General features: G+C 26.3%; 1 protein-coding gene across 3 annotated transcripts in view; it reads left to right on the top strand.

The window, feature by feature from the left end:
• The window catches only part of LOC127277060 (RYamide receptor), a 65251-nt gene that overhangs the window by 12732 nt on the left and 36414 nt on the right, over window positions 1-16105 (top strand). Inside the window, exons 1-3 of one of the 3 annotated variants that reach the window (XM_051297873.1) lie at window positions 2448-3723; window positions 12083-12206; window positions 12924-13126. In XM_051297873.1, the coding sequence (XP_051153830.1) occupies window positions 12098-12206; window positions 12924-13126 (312 nt within the window). In that variant the 5' untranslated portion in view covers window positions 2448-3723; window positions 12083-12097. Of the gene's footprint in view, window positions 1-2447; window positions 3724-12082; window positions 12207-12923; window positions 13127-16105 lie in introns of those variants that run through there. The other 2 variants (XM_051297876.1, XM_051297874.1) reach the window with 2 other exon arrangements.

Raw genomic sequence — 16105 nt, 5'->3', positions numbered from 1 at the left:
TGCATCTCAGATTAGAACTGAAGCTTAAATTGTACAGAAAAGATAAAGGATAACAGATTTATCAACTGCATGTGACATTCCAAAACAGACGTTATATATTCAGTGTTTTATTATTCTATTATTCTATTATTCTATTATTATTAAATTATTCTAGTATTTAAATAAAATATATTTTAATTCCAGAGGGGTATATAATTTATCAAATTGATGAGTTATTTAATAACAGTTTCATATTCACGTTTCAATTATTACAAAAATGCCAATAATCTCTTTCGGTTATTCAATATATATATATTTTTTTATCTGATTCTATTTCGTTTCATTTGACAGTAAAAAAAAAAAACAATAATAGTTATTTTTTCCCTTTTTTATTTTAATTGAACTGTTTCATATATTTATATATCGATACCCTTTTTTTTGAGAGAGAGAGAATTTTCCACATGAATAAAACATCTTATTAAAATAGGAAAAAAAAAAAATTGTAAAAAGAAATTTCTATAGAATATTACACAAGATTTTATAACATACCCAAAAAGAAAAGAAAACTTTCCAGACGATTTGTCTGATGTTAAACTAAAAACGAACTTTAAAAAACGATATATAAGGCTTGAGGAAAAGAATCTGCTTTTGAAAAGGAACATTTAAAATGATTTTACTCTTATTTTATACGTGAAGGTAGTTTCAAAAGAAAGAAGAAATCTTACCGAGTTTTGATGGGATGAAAGACTACTGTATTAAAGAAAAAGATATGTTCGAGTGCGATAAATAGAGAGGGGGTTCTGAATTGGCTTAAATTGGAGCGAATTGGAGTATTCGGGGATAAGCCCGACATTGAGTTGCAGAGGGCGCATAACTTACAAGTGGTAGATAATGCGTAAAAAACCAACCACCCTTAGAAATATATATATATATATTTGAAATCTATTTTTTCTGATGGAAAGCGAAATAATTTATATCAGAAAATGTAGATTGCTTTTGCGCAATATATATAAAATTTATTTTTTTTTTACTATTTAAAATTTTCATTTCATTTATAAAAATGAAAAAATTTTGGCGAAAAGTTGAAAGATACAAACAACAATAAGGATTGAATGGGACAAGTTTAAGTTTCAAGTTTAATTAGTGAGATTTGCGTTAATACCTGTAAACAAGTTTCAACTAATTTGAAGAAAGTTACAATAAAAACGTAGGAACGAGGTGAAAAATTGACAAATATTATTTCCAAACTGCTACTAATTTTTATTATATATAAAAACTAATTTTTTCACTATCCCAAGCGATTTTTTTTTTTTACTAATTTCGAGTGACAAAGTTCCAGTAACTTTTTTTTTTCTAACCCCAACGATCTTTATACCTCTTCTGATTTTATTACTAAAAGTTCTAACAGTGTTCGACAAGATAATAAATAAAAAGATTTTGTTTCCTAAAGAAGATATAAAACCTTTTGAGACGATTGCAATTAAATTTTAAATGTATCAATATACCGATTAGAAAACAGAAACTAAACTCTTGATGTGGTTTCTCCCTTCGTCCTTGATACCTTCACTTGAAAATCCGATTAGAAAATTCAACATTACACGAAAGTTGTCGATGCAATAGTGCAGTTTGCAACTTTGACTCTCTCGCGGAAGTTTCCATGTGGAATTCATCCTTTACGTTGCTACGCTGTGGTTTACACCATTCATATAGTTTTGCAATATAACAAAGTAAATTATAAATATATATATATATATATATGTATACAAATTTCATAAACTTTATATACAACATTATTGGAGTCATTAATTTTATTGTTTCACTAAACTGATATCTTAAAATCAGAAAAAGAAAGTACTAAAATAGTACTGATTTTAGGTATCAAAATCGAATGACAATTTAGTACCTAAAGTCGATATTAAATTAATATCTTAACTTTTTACAGTGTGGATTTTAACATCTTCCATTATCCTTTATTTTAGTTATTTATCGATTCTTTTTGGGGGGAAAGAAAAAAAAAGGATTTTACAATAAACATCTTCAACCTAAAATCCTTTTCTTTTCTTTCTTTTCTTATTTTTATCCCTCTCTCAAAAAAAAAACTTGTTACGATGTATCATCCATTTTCCAAGGTTCAATCTCTCCAAGGTATTAACACACAAATATCAGTCTTTAAAGAAAAAATATTTTATACTTTATTAAAAACTTAGAATAATATTTCTGCTATCATAAATTGAACTAATTTTAAAAACCAGACATTTAAAATGATAATACATTCTTAGTATATTTATCAATCCTATTAAAAGAGAGGTGTATAATGCAGTTTACAGAAAAGGGGCGAATAGATAAAATGATAAAGAAACATAGTGTTTTAAACGAAAAAGAGAAAGAGAGATATACTATCAGGGGGGGAGGAAGGGGGCAAATAACGGAGCAAAGCGCAGGTTCTAACTGACAGAGGCCACAGCTGGAAAACGCGGTTTTGGCTACGAAATCGGCCGCATTTCATCGCCGTTAGTTGACACGTGAGCGGCTTCTATTATTTATTTAAAAAAATAATAATAAATTCGACAAATATTAAATAATAAAATTAAAAAAAAAATTTAATGCCACTTTTTTCAATTACAAATCTTCATTAAAAAAAAACATATTTTTAAAATTAAAAAAAATAAAATAAAAATACCAGTGTTTAAAATTTTTTTGTTCAAATCTATTTGACAATTTTATTTAAATGTTAAATTTGGTTTTTAATGTGAACAAAATGAAAGAAGAATGAACATGTTTGAGGAACCGTAATTCAATGAATAGTGGACGGGTAATTTGCATTTGAATGGAAAGAATCCAGAAAGTTTCGTGAGCCACACGAAAAAAGAGTTACTATCAAAAACTCTATATACGAAGAATTCAACTTTTATTTTGAGTTGGCACTTCTTTAAAAAAAAAAAAAAAAAAAAAAAATGATGGAAAAAGATATGAAATAAAGTTGCAGAAAGTTTATAAAAGACGAGTTTAAATATAAAGTGTTTAAAAGAAAGGAAAACGTGCGGAAATTGCAAGTGAAGATATAGTGGTGAAATTTCCGCAGAACAATACACATATATAAAATTTTATGTATGAGTGCGAGTGTATATATATATATATAAAAGTGAGGGAAAAAAAAATAAAGAAAAGAAGAGCTCGTTAAGAGCAGCCGAGGAAAATGTTTTATTTGTCATATTCGGAAAAACTTAGCACTTTGAAGAAACTAATACTTGGAAAGAAAAGTACACAAAATTGTAGTAAAAATAATTAAGAAATAAAAACTTGTAAATTCAATGTAGAAACTTCAGATAAAGTTTATAACTGACTTTTACCCCTTTTCTTTCTTAAATTCCCAAAAATTTCTTTTAATTTAATTTTTAATTATAAAAAAATTTTTATAAAAAAAAATCACACAAAAATTTCATATAAAGAACTCTCATCAAAAAGTGGATTTTCTTAAGAAAAAATTGATTTATGTATATTTCAAGTGCAATAACAAGATTGCCATTCCATTAAATAGAAAAAAAAAGTGCAACGTAATAAATTGGAAAGTTTCACTTGATGAATCGATAAAAAATTGAACATTTCCCCAAATGCACTGGGCCATAAAATGTTGTACATTTTGAAATAGTGTTTTGCGGTATAAAAACATTTTATTGAATCGACAAAAACGTTTAATCTTTATGGAACGAAATCCTGCATCGTTATTCAAAATAATTTACATTGGTAAGCATCGAAACATTGTCCATACTAATTTAAAAAGACTTTAATTCTATTTTCAGTTCACATCAATTTCAATTGAAAATCATTTCACGATTAAGCAATACTGACAAAATATCATTCAAAAATAATCTTGACATAAAATTATTTTCCACCTCTATTAAATATATAGTTTATTAGAAAATATAATAGAAAATAATTTTAAAAAAAATGTTATTGTAAAAAAAAAACCTTAATATATTCATGTCTGGATAAAAGTCGATAAAATTTGAGTACGAAAAAAAAAATATGTAACATTAATGATACAGAAACAACCATTGTGTATATAGCAAAAAAGTTTTCATGACATGCTTTTTTTACCCTAATATTAATTATTTTCCATTTTTACTTCATTAATAAAAGATGAAGGGATGCTGAGAAAACTTTATCATAAAAATGAATTTTCAAAACTTTTTAAAAATATATAAAAATAAATTTTATTTAATTATGAAAAAATAATAAATATTAAGCGTAAAAAAAACTGAAATTCAATTTTTTTTCTTATCATCTTTTAATAAATTTTCATATCTTATTAACCTTTCGATTTGTGATTTTATATTTCAAATTATTCTTCCCCCCATGTATATGAAAATGACAAATCATCTCTGAATCTGTTTAACTTTCCCTCCCTTATAAGGTAGTTTCTGAATGGTCCCATTAGGTGTTACCATTTTTTTTTTTTTTTTTTTTATTGTCAATTCTAAAGGGAAATTTTTATTTATTCACCTAATGCATTTTGGAAAAATAACAATTTTAGCGGTATTTATTTATTTATTATTTATATCATTATTTAAAACAAATAATAGTGTTATTTTATTAAAAAAGGATGACATGTTTTCTATTAAACTTTAAAGATAGATATTTTAAAAGAAGTACATGCACACATTTCAGCAAGTAAAAAATTTTTCCGAGACAAAAAAAAGGAATCTTTTATTGTTCACGTCCTCGAGAAAAACACTACTACTATGATTAATGACTAAATTCAGTGCAAGCTCGTCAAAAAATAACTATCATTTTTTTTTTTATCTTTTTGTACGAAAAATATATAATTATATTCGAAATCTTTTCTTAAATAGGGGGAAAATAATTATGTGACTGTTATATATTATAAATATATATTTATGACAGTACATTTACGAATGTAAATACGAAAATAAAATATTGAAAAAAAGAAACATAGTTTCTTTCTAAATAGAACGGAAGCTTGCAGCAAACTTACCATGCAAGTTTGCCGCAAGCTTGCCTAAAGCAGCAAAACGTCCCCACCCATAGGAAGCTTTCCATGAAAGGTTGTTGTAAGCTTGCCATGAAAGATTGCTGCAAACTTAATATGAATGTTTTCGGAAAGCTTGCCGTGAAATATTGCTGCTAAGTTTCCTATGAAATGTTGCAGGAGAATTGCAGCAAGCTTGATAAAAGGTTACTGTGAGCTTTCAGGAAGCTTGCTGCAATTTTTCAAAAAATACATTAAAAAAAAATTTATTTATTTTTTGAAAAATTGCAGCAAGTTTTCTGAAAGGTTGCAGTATCCTTTTAACAAGCAGGCTGCAATTCTCCTGCAACATTTCATAGGAAACTTACAGCAATATTTCACGGCAAGCTTTCCGAAATCATTCGCATTAAGTTTGCAACAATCTTTCCTTGAAATCTTGTAGAAATCTTTCATGCCAAGATTGCAGGAATTTTTCATGGAAAGCTTGCTATGAGTGGGATATTTTGTTATTTTAGGCAAGCTTGCATGGTATGTTTGTGGCAAGCTTCCGTGCTATCTGGGTTAATGTAAATTATTAGTCGGAATAAAATTTTTTGAATTTAATTTATAATGATATTAAATACGGAGATTCATATTAATTAACATTCAGAGTGGACTGAATTTAAACCATTAAAAGCATTGTTTAAAACTTAAGTCGAAATTCAAGATGAAAAGTGATAATTGAAATGAAGCTCCTTTTCGTAAGTAAAAGTAGATTAGAATTTCCTTTAAACAGTATTTTCTCTAAACTGAAACTACAAGACAAAGAAATGCAGGGCACGAAATGCAAATTTCCGAAACAATACCAACAACTCGAGTTACTCTAACGATTTAGAATTGGAGTACACATCACACATGGTTTTGTGTATAACTAACACTTGAGTAAATTCGTCACTATATATTGAAGCTAGTAAAATTAAATCTTGCGACAAAATTTATTGACTTACAAGCATTTATAAATGATACAACTAAAAATACAATTCCAAACTATTAATTTTTTTCTATATATAAACTTTTATAATTATTTTTGAATCATTAAAATCAACAGTTTTATATGAAAAAGTTCCAATTCATCAATATTTCATATAAATCCTTTAAATGAAGATACTTTCCAAATAGTAGATAATTCTTTTTCTTTCTTCTACTATTTGAAAAAAAAGAAGTATATTCTTTTCCTTGCAACGAATTTCTCAAATATTGATTAGAAGTTTTTCCCAGGATTGTTGTTTATTACAAAAAAAAAAAACTGTAATATAGGTTCGTAATAATTAAAGTTTAAATAGAAAAAAGTTTTTTTTAGACTTGAATGGATAAAAGAGTGTGATAAACTTTCATTAGCAAATTAATCAACTTTTATAATTACTTTCGATAATTATACTTGTTAAAAGCAAACATGTAAATTAGGAATACAATCAAAATTCCACAAGGTGTGGAAATTTATAACAGTTTATTATTGTATAAATATAATATTTAAAATATTTATTCGTGCGTATCATTAGTTTTTTTTAACATTTTTATAGTTAAATTCTTCCACTCTAAGAAGCAGAATTGAATTAAGTTTCAATTGAATTTCCAATTGCTGAGCACATCATCTTTATATCGATCAGGATTTTAAATAAATATGAATTCAGAGCATTCAAATGTTTTCGCAGATTTTTTTTCGTGATCTACAATTCTAATTTTTACAAAAAAAAAAGTGTTATTTATTTTTTTCATTTTTTAAATAACGTTGGGGGTTTAATTATTAGAACCATGTTCTACAGAACAAAAAATAATATATAAAGAACAATGTACAATTTAATTAAAACAAATTTCTTTCCAGTGCCTTCAATTTAGAATTATTTTATTAATTTTTATGCTTTGGAGTGCTAATCACGTTTTTTTTATTTACATAAATTTCTAGAATTTTTTAAAAATTATTATTATTATAAATTGAAATTGAAAAATTATTATTTTTACGAGAGAAAATTTATTTTGAATGTGAAAAGAAAGAGGGACATTTTTTATTAACGTCGTGAAATAGTAGTTTTTAAAAGTAGAAAAATAAAATAAGTAAAACGATATTATGAAGACATTCTCTATGGGAGATTTGTTATCACTTTCATAAGGTCATAATGTAAATTACATTCTGCAGACAGTAGTCATATAGTTCTCGTTTTATTGTGAACTACGAAAATAGACAGCCGTTCGCTAATGTTTCACAGAAATAAATCAAATGCCATTGTAGGTGTCAGGTGATATTTAGAGCAACACTTTTCTACTGTTAAAAATTTAAAGTGGTGTAAATTTTCTCAACTGAAACGATTCTCTTTAACAAAATTTATGAATGAATAAGAAAACGAATTGTCATTTTAAAATTACATTCCGAGAGAGACTGTTCAAAAACTTTAAAAACCTTTTTTTTAATTATTGGAATAAACATACAATTAACATTTTTTTTTAATATGAAATATATTTTTTTTAAATTGAATTTATAAATTTTAAATTGAAACGAAAAATAAGCCCCTGTGAACAATTTTAAAGAATTTTCTTTGTAAATTTTTTTCGAAAATTGAGAAACAACAAGGAAAATAACATTACAGAGAGAGAGTAGAAGTTAGTTCTATATAGTGAATCTGTGTACTTTAATAAAAACAACTGAAGGTTCTGTTATGTCCAAAAATGTGAAGTTGGAAATCCGACAAAATTGCTATTAGGTAGAAAGTAAAATATTGTTTCAAAAACTAAAATAAATGTGAAGAGAAAATTTTTTTGTTTTTAACTTTTTTGAATATTTATATTCACTAAGTAATGCAAATATTTGTTAATTTCACATGACTATGTTAATATCTTGTAATAAAATTTTAATAAAAGTAATACAAAAACATCCATTCGCTTAGACCTAGTTTGCCCTTCTATTTTTTTTTTTTTTTTATTCAAATAGAAAATTTCACATAATTAAATCCAGAAGAAAATTATACTGGAAAAATGTTTATCGAAGCATTTAATAAGCAATTTTTTTTTTATTGACAATTTTAACATAAATAAATGATTTTTACGAGAAAATTAATTTTTCAATTACAAAATAATTGATATTACAGAATAATTAGAAACGTAATTGCAATTATTTTTGAATTAAAATTCTGAAGGTTATACTTACAAATTTGAACGAAAAATTAAAGTATCAAAGAAATTTTTTTTAAACATAATAAATTATTTATAAATCATAAAAAAAATTTTGTTTGCAATATTTGAGATTAATAATTAAAGTATATAAACTTTAACTTTGAGCTAAGTCAACGTTTAATTTACTATCATTCTTTGGTTGAATTAACGGTTTAGATAAGATATTTTCTAGTTTCTGCCTGTGCGATAATTTGCTACTTATTAACTGTGCTGTATAATAGTAACTACTTATAATGCTAAGGAAAACAATGATATCACTTCTATATGGTCTAAGTAAAATGAATAAAAACAATCATTTTTTTTTTTAAATTAATAATTTTCTTTTACTAGAAAACATGCTATTTAAGGAAAACAAATTTAGAATAACATATTTTCTATTTATTGTAAAATAAAATAAATATTTATTTGGAAATTGTTTCTTTTTAATAAAAATTTCAATCCTCTGGGTTTTCCCTGATGACATGCAACCGCTTTTGATTATTATATACATATTCGATAACTGAACAATTAACCAGTAGAGAAATAATTTAAAATAAAAAAAGACCCCTAGCAAAAATAATTTCAAATACAGTTTATATTCTCAATTTTCATATTGATTTTAGAAAACAACGCTTATCTCGATTAGGTCAATTTAAAAGCCTGTCTATATTTCAATACAGATATATATATTTATGCCGAATAAATGTTCTTTGCCGTTATTCGTCCACCCCCACCCCTAAAGTTTGACTATCATTCGAATAAATCATCCTCGGGCAATTTAGTTCCAAACGAATGTTGTTTAATTACTCAATCAACTAAGTAAAAGATAAAAATTAATTTTACTTACTAATAGACTTATTTCTTTTTTGAAAAAAAAAGTTAAATTATTTCTTCTATTAATAAAGTGTATTATTTTATCTTATTCAGAAATGTAATTGAAGGTATTTGTAATTTTTCTCATATGTAATTTTAAAACACATTCATTTCTTTAAAATAAAAAAATCGTTCCATTTTGTCGAATGTAAGCTTGCAATTTGTTAGAATATACACGACTATCACAAAATTCATCTATTTGAATCTGAATAAGTGACCATATTTCTTGTTTAACAAGAGTAATAATAAGTTTGCAGGATTCATAAATTAGAAACGTGAATGTAAAAATGTTCCACGGCGTTTTTTTCCTCCTTAAAAAGGAGAAAAATAACAAGCGGCAGCTTGCACTTATATCCATATTTCAATGTAACTCATTTAAAAAAAAAATATCTTCATTAAATGGAAGATAATAAATCAAAACTAATTCTAAAAACTTTGAATCACTAAATATTTAAGTTTCAGGAATTCAAAAAAAAAAATAAAATTCCACCAAAATATGTATATATTATTTGATTACTTTCACATCAACCTTTTTATGGACATATATGGATAATGCCTAGTAAAAATCGTATCGTAAAAACAATTTAAAGGGGGAACACAAATGTCCCTTAAAATTTTATTTGAATCAAGGATTTCTCAGGGGATCGTGGTTAGAATATCAAAGCAAATACGTAGAATTTGAGTATTATAGTTCACATGTATCTATATATCTATATTGCATTTATGTTAACAAGTAAAGTTTCAAAGGAGATTATCATATTCAATAATGCCGCCCACATTAGTTAATATGAAATGCGCACTAAAAGCGTTTATTGTTCATTATTGAAGGCAAAGGAAGGATTTGTTTAGAATAAAAATCGAATTTACAATTTTCGAATTAGGATTTATGAATTTCTTAAACGAATTTTAACCTAACAAATTATTTTCATAAAACGAAAATTCGGTATCTAAAAAATCTGTTAGGTAAAAATACCGTTAAATACTAATTCGAAAAATGATAATTTGTCTTAAAAAAAATATATATATTTAAAATGAAAATTTTAACTAATGGTTTTTATGAGAAATTCATGCGCTACACATTAGCTGAGAGTTTAAGTGTTTTTTCATGTAGTTAAATACGAAACAATTTCTACTACTAACTCTATTCAATAGTTCTATTATTATATTTTTCTAATTTAAATGTATAAATTCAAAATTAAAAAAAATTAAAGCGGGATTTGTATTCACTACAAGGACAGAGAATTTTGATCTTTAACCGGTCGGTAATATAGAAATCTATAAAAAATTTAATTTACAAATTTGACAACAATTAGTGTGGCATCGAGATTAAACCTAAAGTAATCGAATAACACAAAAATCTTGAAAATATGACCTAGTTTTTCGGATTTTGACCGTCGATATAAACGCCAATTTTTCTGACTGACTCCTTAGACCTCAATTGTCACGACAAAAAATACAACTAAATTTTTTGTAATACAGTCAACACTCTACAAATATTGTCACTTATAGAGTTGACAATAAAATAGAAAATAAAATAATACAAAGTATAATAAGTACGTGATCAATTATATTACACTTTCTTTTACTGATGATGATGATTTACTGACCTTAATGACGAATTTTCAGCTTCAAGAAGATTTTCATTCAAACTAAAAAGCCCTCGGAGATCCCTACTTTCAAGTTAAATTTCCATTCGGAAAATGTGAAAAATAACCGTAAAAATAGACCGAGTTCTAAAAAGTCTGAATATGAAGATTTGTGTCCTTCCAAGATGCCCTTTTTTACTTGCGCCCTTATCTTTAAAGTACGTGACACCACAAACCATCGAGGATAGAATCTGCAAAAAGAAAAATTAAAATACTTTTAGCACTGTACTAACATAAAGTTAAATCTTTAATGTAATATAGAAAGCAATAAAAAATTTTATTTCCAAATTTGAACAAAAATGTGGCATTTTAAAAAAAAAAATATATTTATAAAAGGTAGAAAAATTTCAAAAACTTTTAAAGCTCTAATTCATATCGCATATATGTGCTTCAGATAGCGGAAAATGCGATGGGAAAACATTTTTTCATGGATAACTGCACTTGTAAAAGATGCGGAACTGGCAAATAGTAGGGTATAATGCAAAAAAAACGGTATTTTCTTATTTTCACACAAAAATCAAATATATGATTTTTGAACTGTATCACTATATATACACATATATAAATGATCTCCGTTCATCTGTAATATATAAAAAGAAGTGGACGTCGATCGAGACGAGTGCCTCAAGAAAGTACAACAAAGCATGAAGGTGATATGAAAGAAAAACCTTTTTTCAAAAAAGATCAGTAGTATCATTCTAATCATTGAAGGGCAAACTTGAATCTTAGGGGGTGCTTGAGCAGCATCGAAAGCGTTTAAAAGAGTCGTGAGAAAGCGAAATTCCTTCAAGATTCCAATTTCACCCTCATTGCAAAAGTTCACGCTGAATGCCCAAGGTTGTAGACAATAATCTCCGAGCTTTATAAAGCAATTCGATGAAGGCCTCTCAATATTCACGTCTGACACTTCTGTTTTACTTTTTTTTTTCTAAAAAAAAGTCTGATTTAATTATTATTTACTTAGAGAAATCTCTTTTTTTTTAATTTTTATAAAAAAAAATCTCCTCAGTTGAATTATAATCAAAATTCTCCTTATTTCAAATAGCGCAAATAACAATTCAGATTTGAGTGAAAAAAAATGTATTAGTAGATATATGAAATCGTGTGGGATTTACAAATTGAAAATTTTAGATTTCCTACAGTGTTTACAGATACCACGTAGATAACATAATTCAATAGTTCTAAGAGACTCACGAAATTCAATTCGAATGGAATGTTCTTCAACATAAATTCGTTTAATCCTGTATACAGTTAAAATAGAAACTAAGCCGATTGCATTTAAATCATACATGTCAAGTGGTGTATATCTAATAAATATTTATCTCTATATTTAGACATTTTTTTTCAATAAAAGGAGAATTCAATAATATTTAATTTATAAATGATTATAAAGACAAATATTTTGTTACAGATCTCTGGTTTCATTATGAATGATTCGTGGTCACCAGAAGAAGGAGGTCCTGATATATGGTGGCCACCTGTATATAACACTACTCACTGGTTAACCGATAATGATTCTTATATTGATGATCAAGGTAAATTTTTAAAAAAATCAAAATTATTTAAAAACTATTGAAATTATCTAATTTTAATTCTATTTGGAATTCTATCTACTGCTAACGACATAACAGACAAATAGACGCAATTTTTCAATTCAAATTCTACTGAAATATTGCATTCAAGACCATTGAAAAAGGATTATAAAGTGAAAAATGTTCTATATGTATTGGATTATATTGCGTGTGAAATAGAATATAAAAGAAGAATGAACAAGAAAAATCAATTATACTTCTTGGGGAATGCGTATATATACGATCATGTGGAAATGTATTCTTTTCAGAAAATTCTGTTTCCACTGGGCTAAGCTTTAAGCCTTTGGTGTGTATGTGTGTGGTCATATAAGCTCGACCATATCACCTAGTTCTTGAGGTCGAGAAGATATAGATGGGTATTTTTCTAAAACGAATCCTTCTAAATCGGATCGTCTCCGTTCAAGAGATCGTGAAGGGATCTTGTTTTTATGTTGTGTAAAACTCCCGCATCCGTCTGACCTTTCTACCTCAGTAGGTTAAATATACGCATCAAATAAACTGTCCAGTTTTTTTTTTTTTTTTCTTTTACCAAAGGAACAATGATAACATCTACTACAAAATATACAAATTTTTGTGGTCTAAATATTTTTACATTTTATCCTTAAAAAAGAAATTTTCCGAAAATAAAAATTATAAAACTTTGGCTAATTTTTTTTCCAGATATCCTTTACGATGTTCCCGCTGGAATAATTGCACTTCTTAGTATATGTTACGGGACCATTTCCGTCTTAGCTGTTGTCGGCAATGCTCTTGTTATGTGGATCATTGCTACTTCAAAGCGAATGCAAAGTGTCACAAACTGCTTCATTGCCAATCTAGCATTTGCTGACATTGTCATAGGATTGTTTGCAATTCCCTTTCAAGTAAGTTACAATAACTTAATTTTCTTATTTATTAACTATAACTTTATTTCAGATAATACAAAAATATTGATGAAGATTTTTTTAAGAAACTATAACAGAACTACGAATAAGAGAAAAGAAACCCTTTTTTTATAGCCTTATTCTTGTTTTCAAAATAAAGAATTATTTTAGAGCTTGGTAAAATGGTATTTTAAAATGTATTTGAAATGGCATTTTAAATAGGTTTTTTCTATTTAAAATTCCATTTCAAATATATACATTTTAAAAACAATTTTATCCAGTGCTCTGATAATTTTATAACTCAAAATCAGAAATCTAAAAATCTGATATTTAATTTTAAATACCACAAATAATACTTGTATTGGGGTTAACTTTTATTTTCTACATAAAATTAGAACAAGGTAGAGGAATAAGAGACGTTTCACTAATTAGAGACTCTGCTTTTTCAGAAACTACATATAACGAACCATTCCTACAATCAAGTGAACTTGATTGTAAAAATTACAAATTACTAGAAGTGTTAAATATAAGGAATTTAATATTAAAGAATTTTCCTTTTAGAACTATGATAAAATCAGTTAGATTTATAGTAAAAAAAATTAATTATTTTCTTCAACCCTTTCCCTGATAGTGATCAATCGTGATCACCGTTTTTTATTTTGGAGATTTTTGTCATAAAAAAAAAAACAAAAACGATTTTAAAAAATAAAAAAAATGTTACATTTAAAATAAAAAGCTTCGTATTTTTTTTTATGTCACATATGTAAAATTTTAACAGATCATAATATGTATACATAAAAATTAAAATGCTTTGAATTTAATGACATATGAACATTTAATATAGCATATAAAATAATTTTTATTTTTCTTTAAACTAAAATTATTGTTTAAAAATAAAGTAATTGGATGGAAAAAGCTTATATTACGAAACTAAATATTCGAAATAATTCAAAATATTCTTAAATCATATCTCAATGTTTCAGAAGGGATGTTTTAATTCCCTACAGAGGGGAATATGTGTTCTCCTTTACGTCATATATTAATATGTCATGCGTGTAGCACTTACTTCAGAGAGATAAAATAAAATTTTTCTTTTTTTTTAAATAAAATAAAAAGTTTTAAAAAATATATGACAAATTGTTACGAACTATCGTAACGAAATTATAAATAAAAGATAAATAAAATGATAATAAATAATTTCAAGAATAATTGAAAATTATTTAAGAATAAAATCTCCAAGTCGATGCCACAATGTATATAGGCATGTAATTTGAATCCCCGATAATCGCGCGCGTTGAGTGATACTCCACACACACAGTCTTATATTCTCGTTGCTTCTAAAAATGTATCTATGACTATGATATTATAATATAACTTTGTTAAACTGTTATATTATAATATATTATTTTATTCTATCTTATGTTATATTATTCTATATTATGATTTATACTATATTATATTATGCTATATTATAAACTATATTAATTATCTAATACCAATATTCAAGCTTGAATATTATAAATATATGCATGAAAAATATAATATAGTGTACTTACCTTATATAAAGATACTAAAATATTATTATAAATAAAACAATTATACTTTACTCATTTTTATTAGTAATTTGCAGTAATTAATTAATTAACAATATGCAAATTATTGTTAATTCATGATTTTTTTTATTAATAATGATAAATCGTATTATTATCATTGTTAATTACATTTACTAAAATTAATATTAATAATTAATCATAATTATTATTATAAACAATTGGATATATTACCAATACTATTTTTCTACTTATTAGAATCATCATTATCAAATATTATTTCAAAGAATATGCATTGTATATGCACGTATGCGTGTGCATTATTTTTATCGTGTGTACGTGTGTTCATAGTATGCCAAAGTGATATGCATAGATATGTGTATACATTGTTTGGTTGCACATTTCTACGCATATTATAGTAACCAACAATAATGTGATTATTATATTGCAATTATTATATTTACGAAAATGTATTATTTTATAAGAAGGGAGAAGAATCGCATATGTCAATTCTATCTATCTTTCTCTCTCTTTCTCACGCGTTCAGGTGCAATGAGTCTCGTAGCGTGGATGCGGTACACACAGACACGGACTCCCCATAGCCTGCGTAACGCATATGTGTGAGGCGCTTGAGGAGTATCGCGCGATGCAAACACTGCCTTCCTTCCCCTATTCTTTTCCTTATAATACCTTCAAATTAAAAAAAAAAGGGAAATAAAGATAGAATAATTGTTGATAGCTTAAATTGGAACATGTCACATTTTCCAAGCACATATAAACTCGCAACAATTAAGATTTTATTTTAAGAGGGTCAATTTTGTAAAAAAAACAAAATGCATATAAAAAAAAAAAAGAGAAGAAAATTTTTGAGACATGTATGTCGTGCATATATGTATGTGTACTAAGGTAAATGTACGTGTGTATGCGTAAAATGTATATGCATATATAAAAAAGGAAAATAGTTTCATTTTTAATATGAAAACGATAATCTGTGCAGAACTATGACCGCTCTGGAATTCAACAAAGGTTGCGAGTTATACTTTATTAAAAACACATATATACACTTACACATATGGAGATGTGCAGTTCCAATAGTGTCAACAAAGAAAAGAATAACAAGAATCATGGGTTCTGAGAATATCGATGGACGATGATCTAAGTTTTCTTATCGATACCCCTGAAACCCCCAGAATCCTTCTACCCCTGATTCACTAATCCCACTAAGTGCATCTCGCGATGCTCTTTATAAGCAGAAGCTCATAGGGCCTCATTGCCTATTCGTCTTCAGTCAATCACTTAGTACGTGTTACTGATTTTTGCATTATTTCTTTAAAAAGTGAACTTAGAGTTTAAACTGTGGAGAAAGCTCAATAATATACCTGCTGAATCACGATAGATTTTCGTTGAGCCAGGTAAATTAACAGCAGTG

This window comes from Leptopilina boulardi, unplaced genomic scaffold (assembly GCF_019393585.1).
Source record: "Leptopilina boulardi isolate dan_hultmark-lab unplaced genomic scaffold, ZJU_Lbou_2.1 LbouV2_165, whole genome shotgun sequence".
Lineage (NCBI taxonomy): Eukaryota > Metazoa > Arthropoda > Insecta > Hymenoptera > Figitidae > Leptopilina > Leptopilina boulardi.
This window is presented reverse-complemented; position numbering and strand designations above follow the sequence as displayed.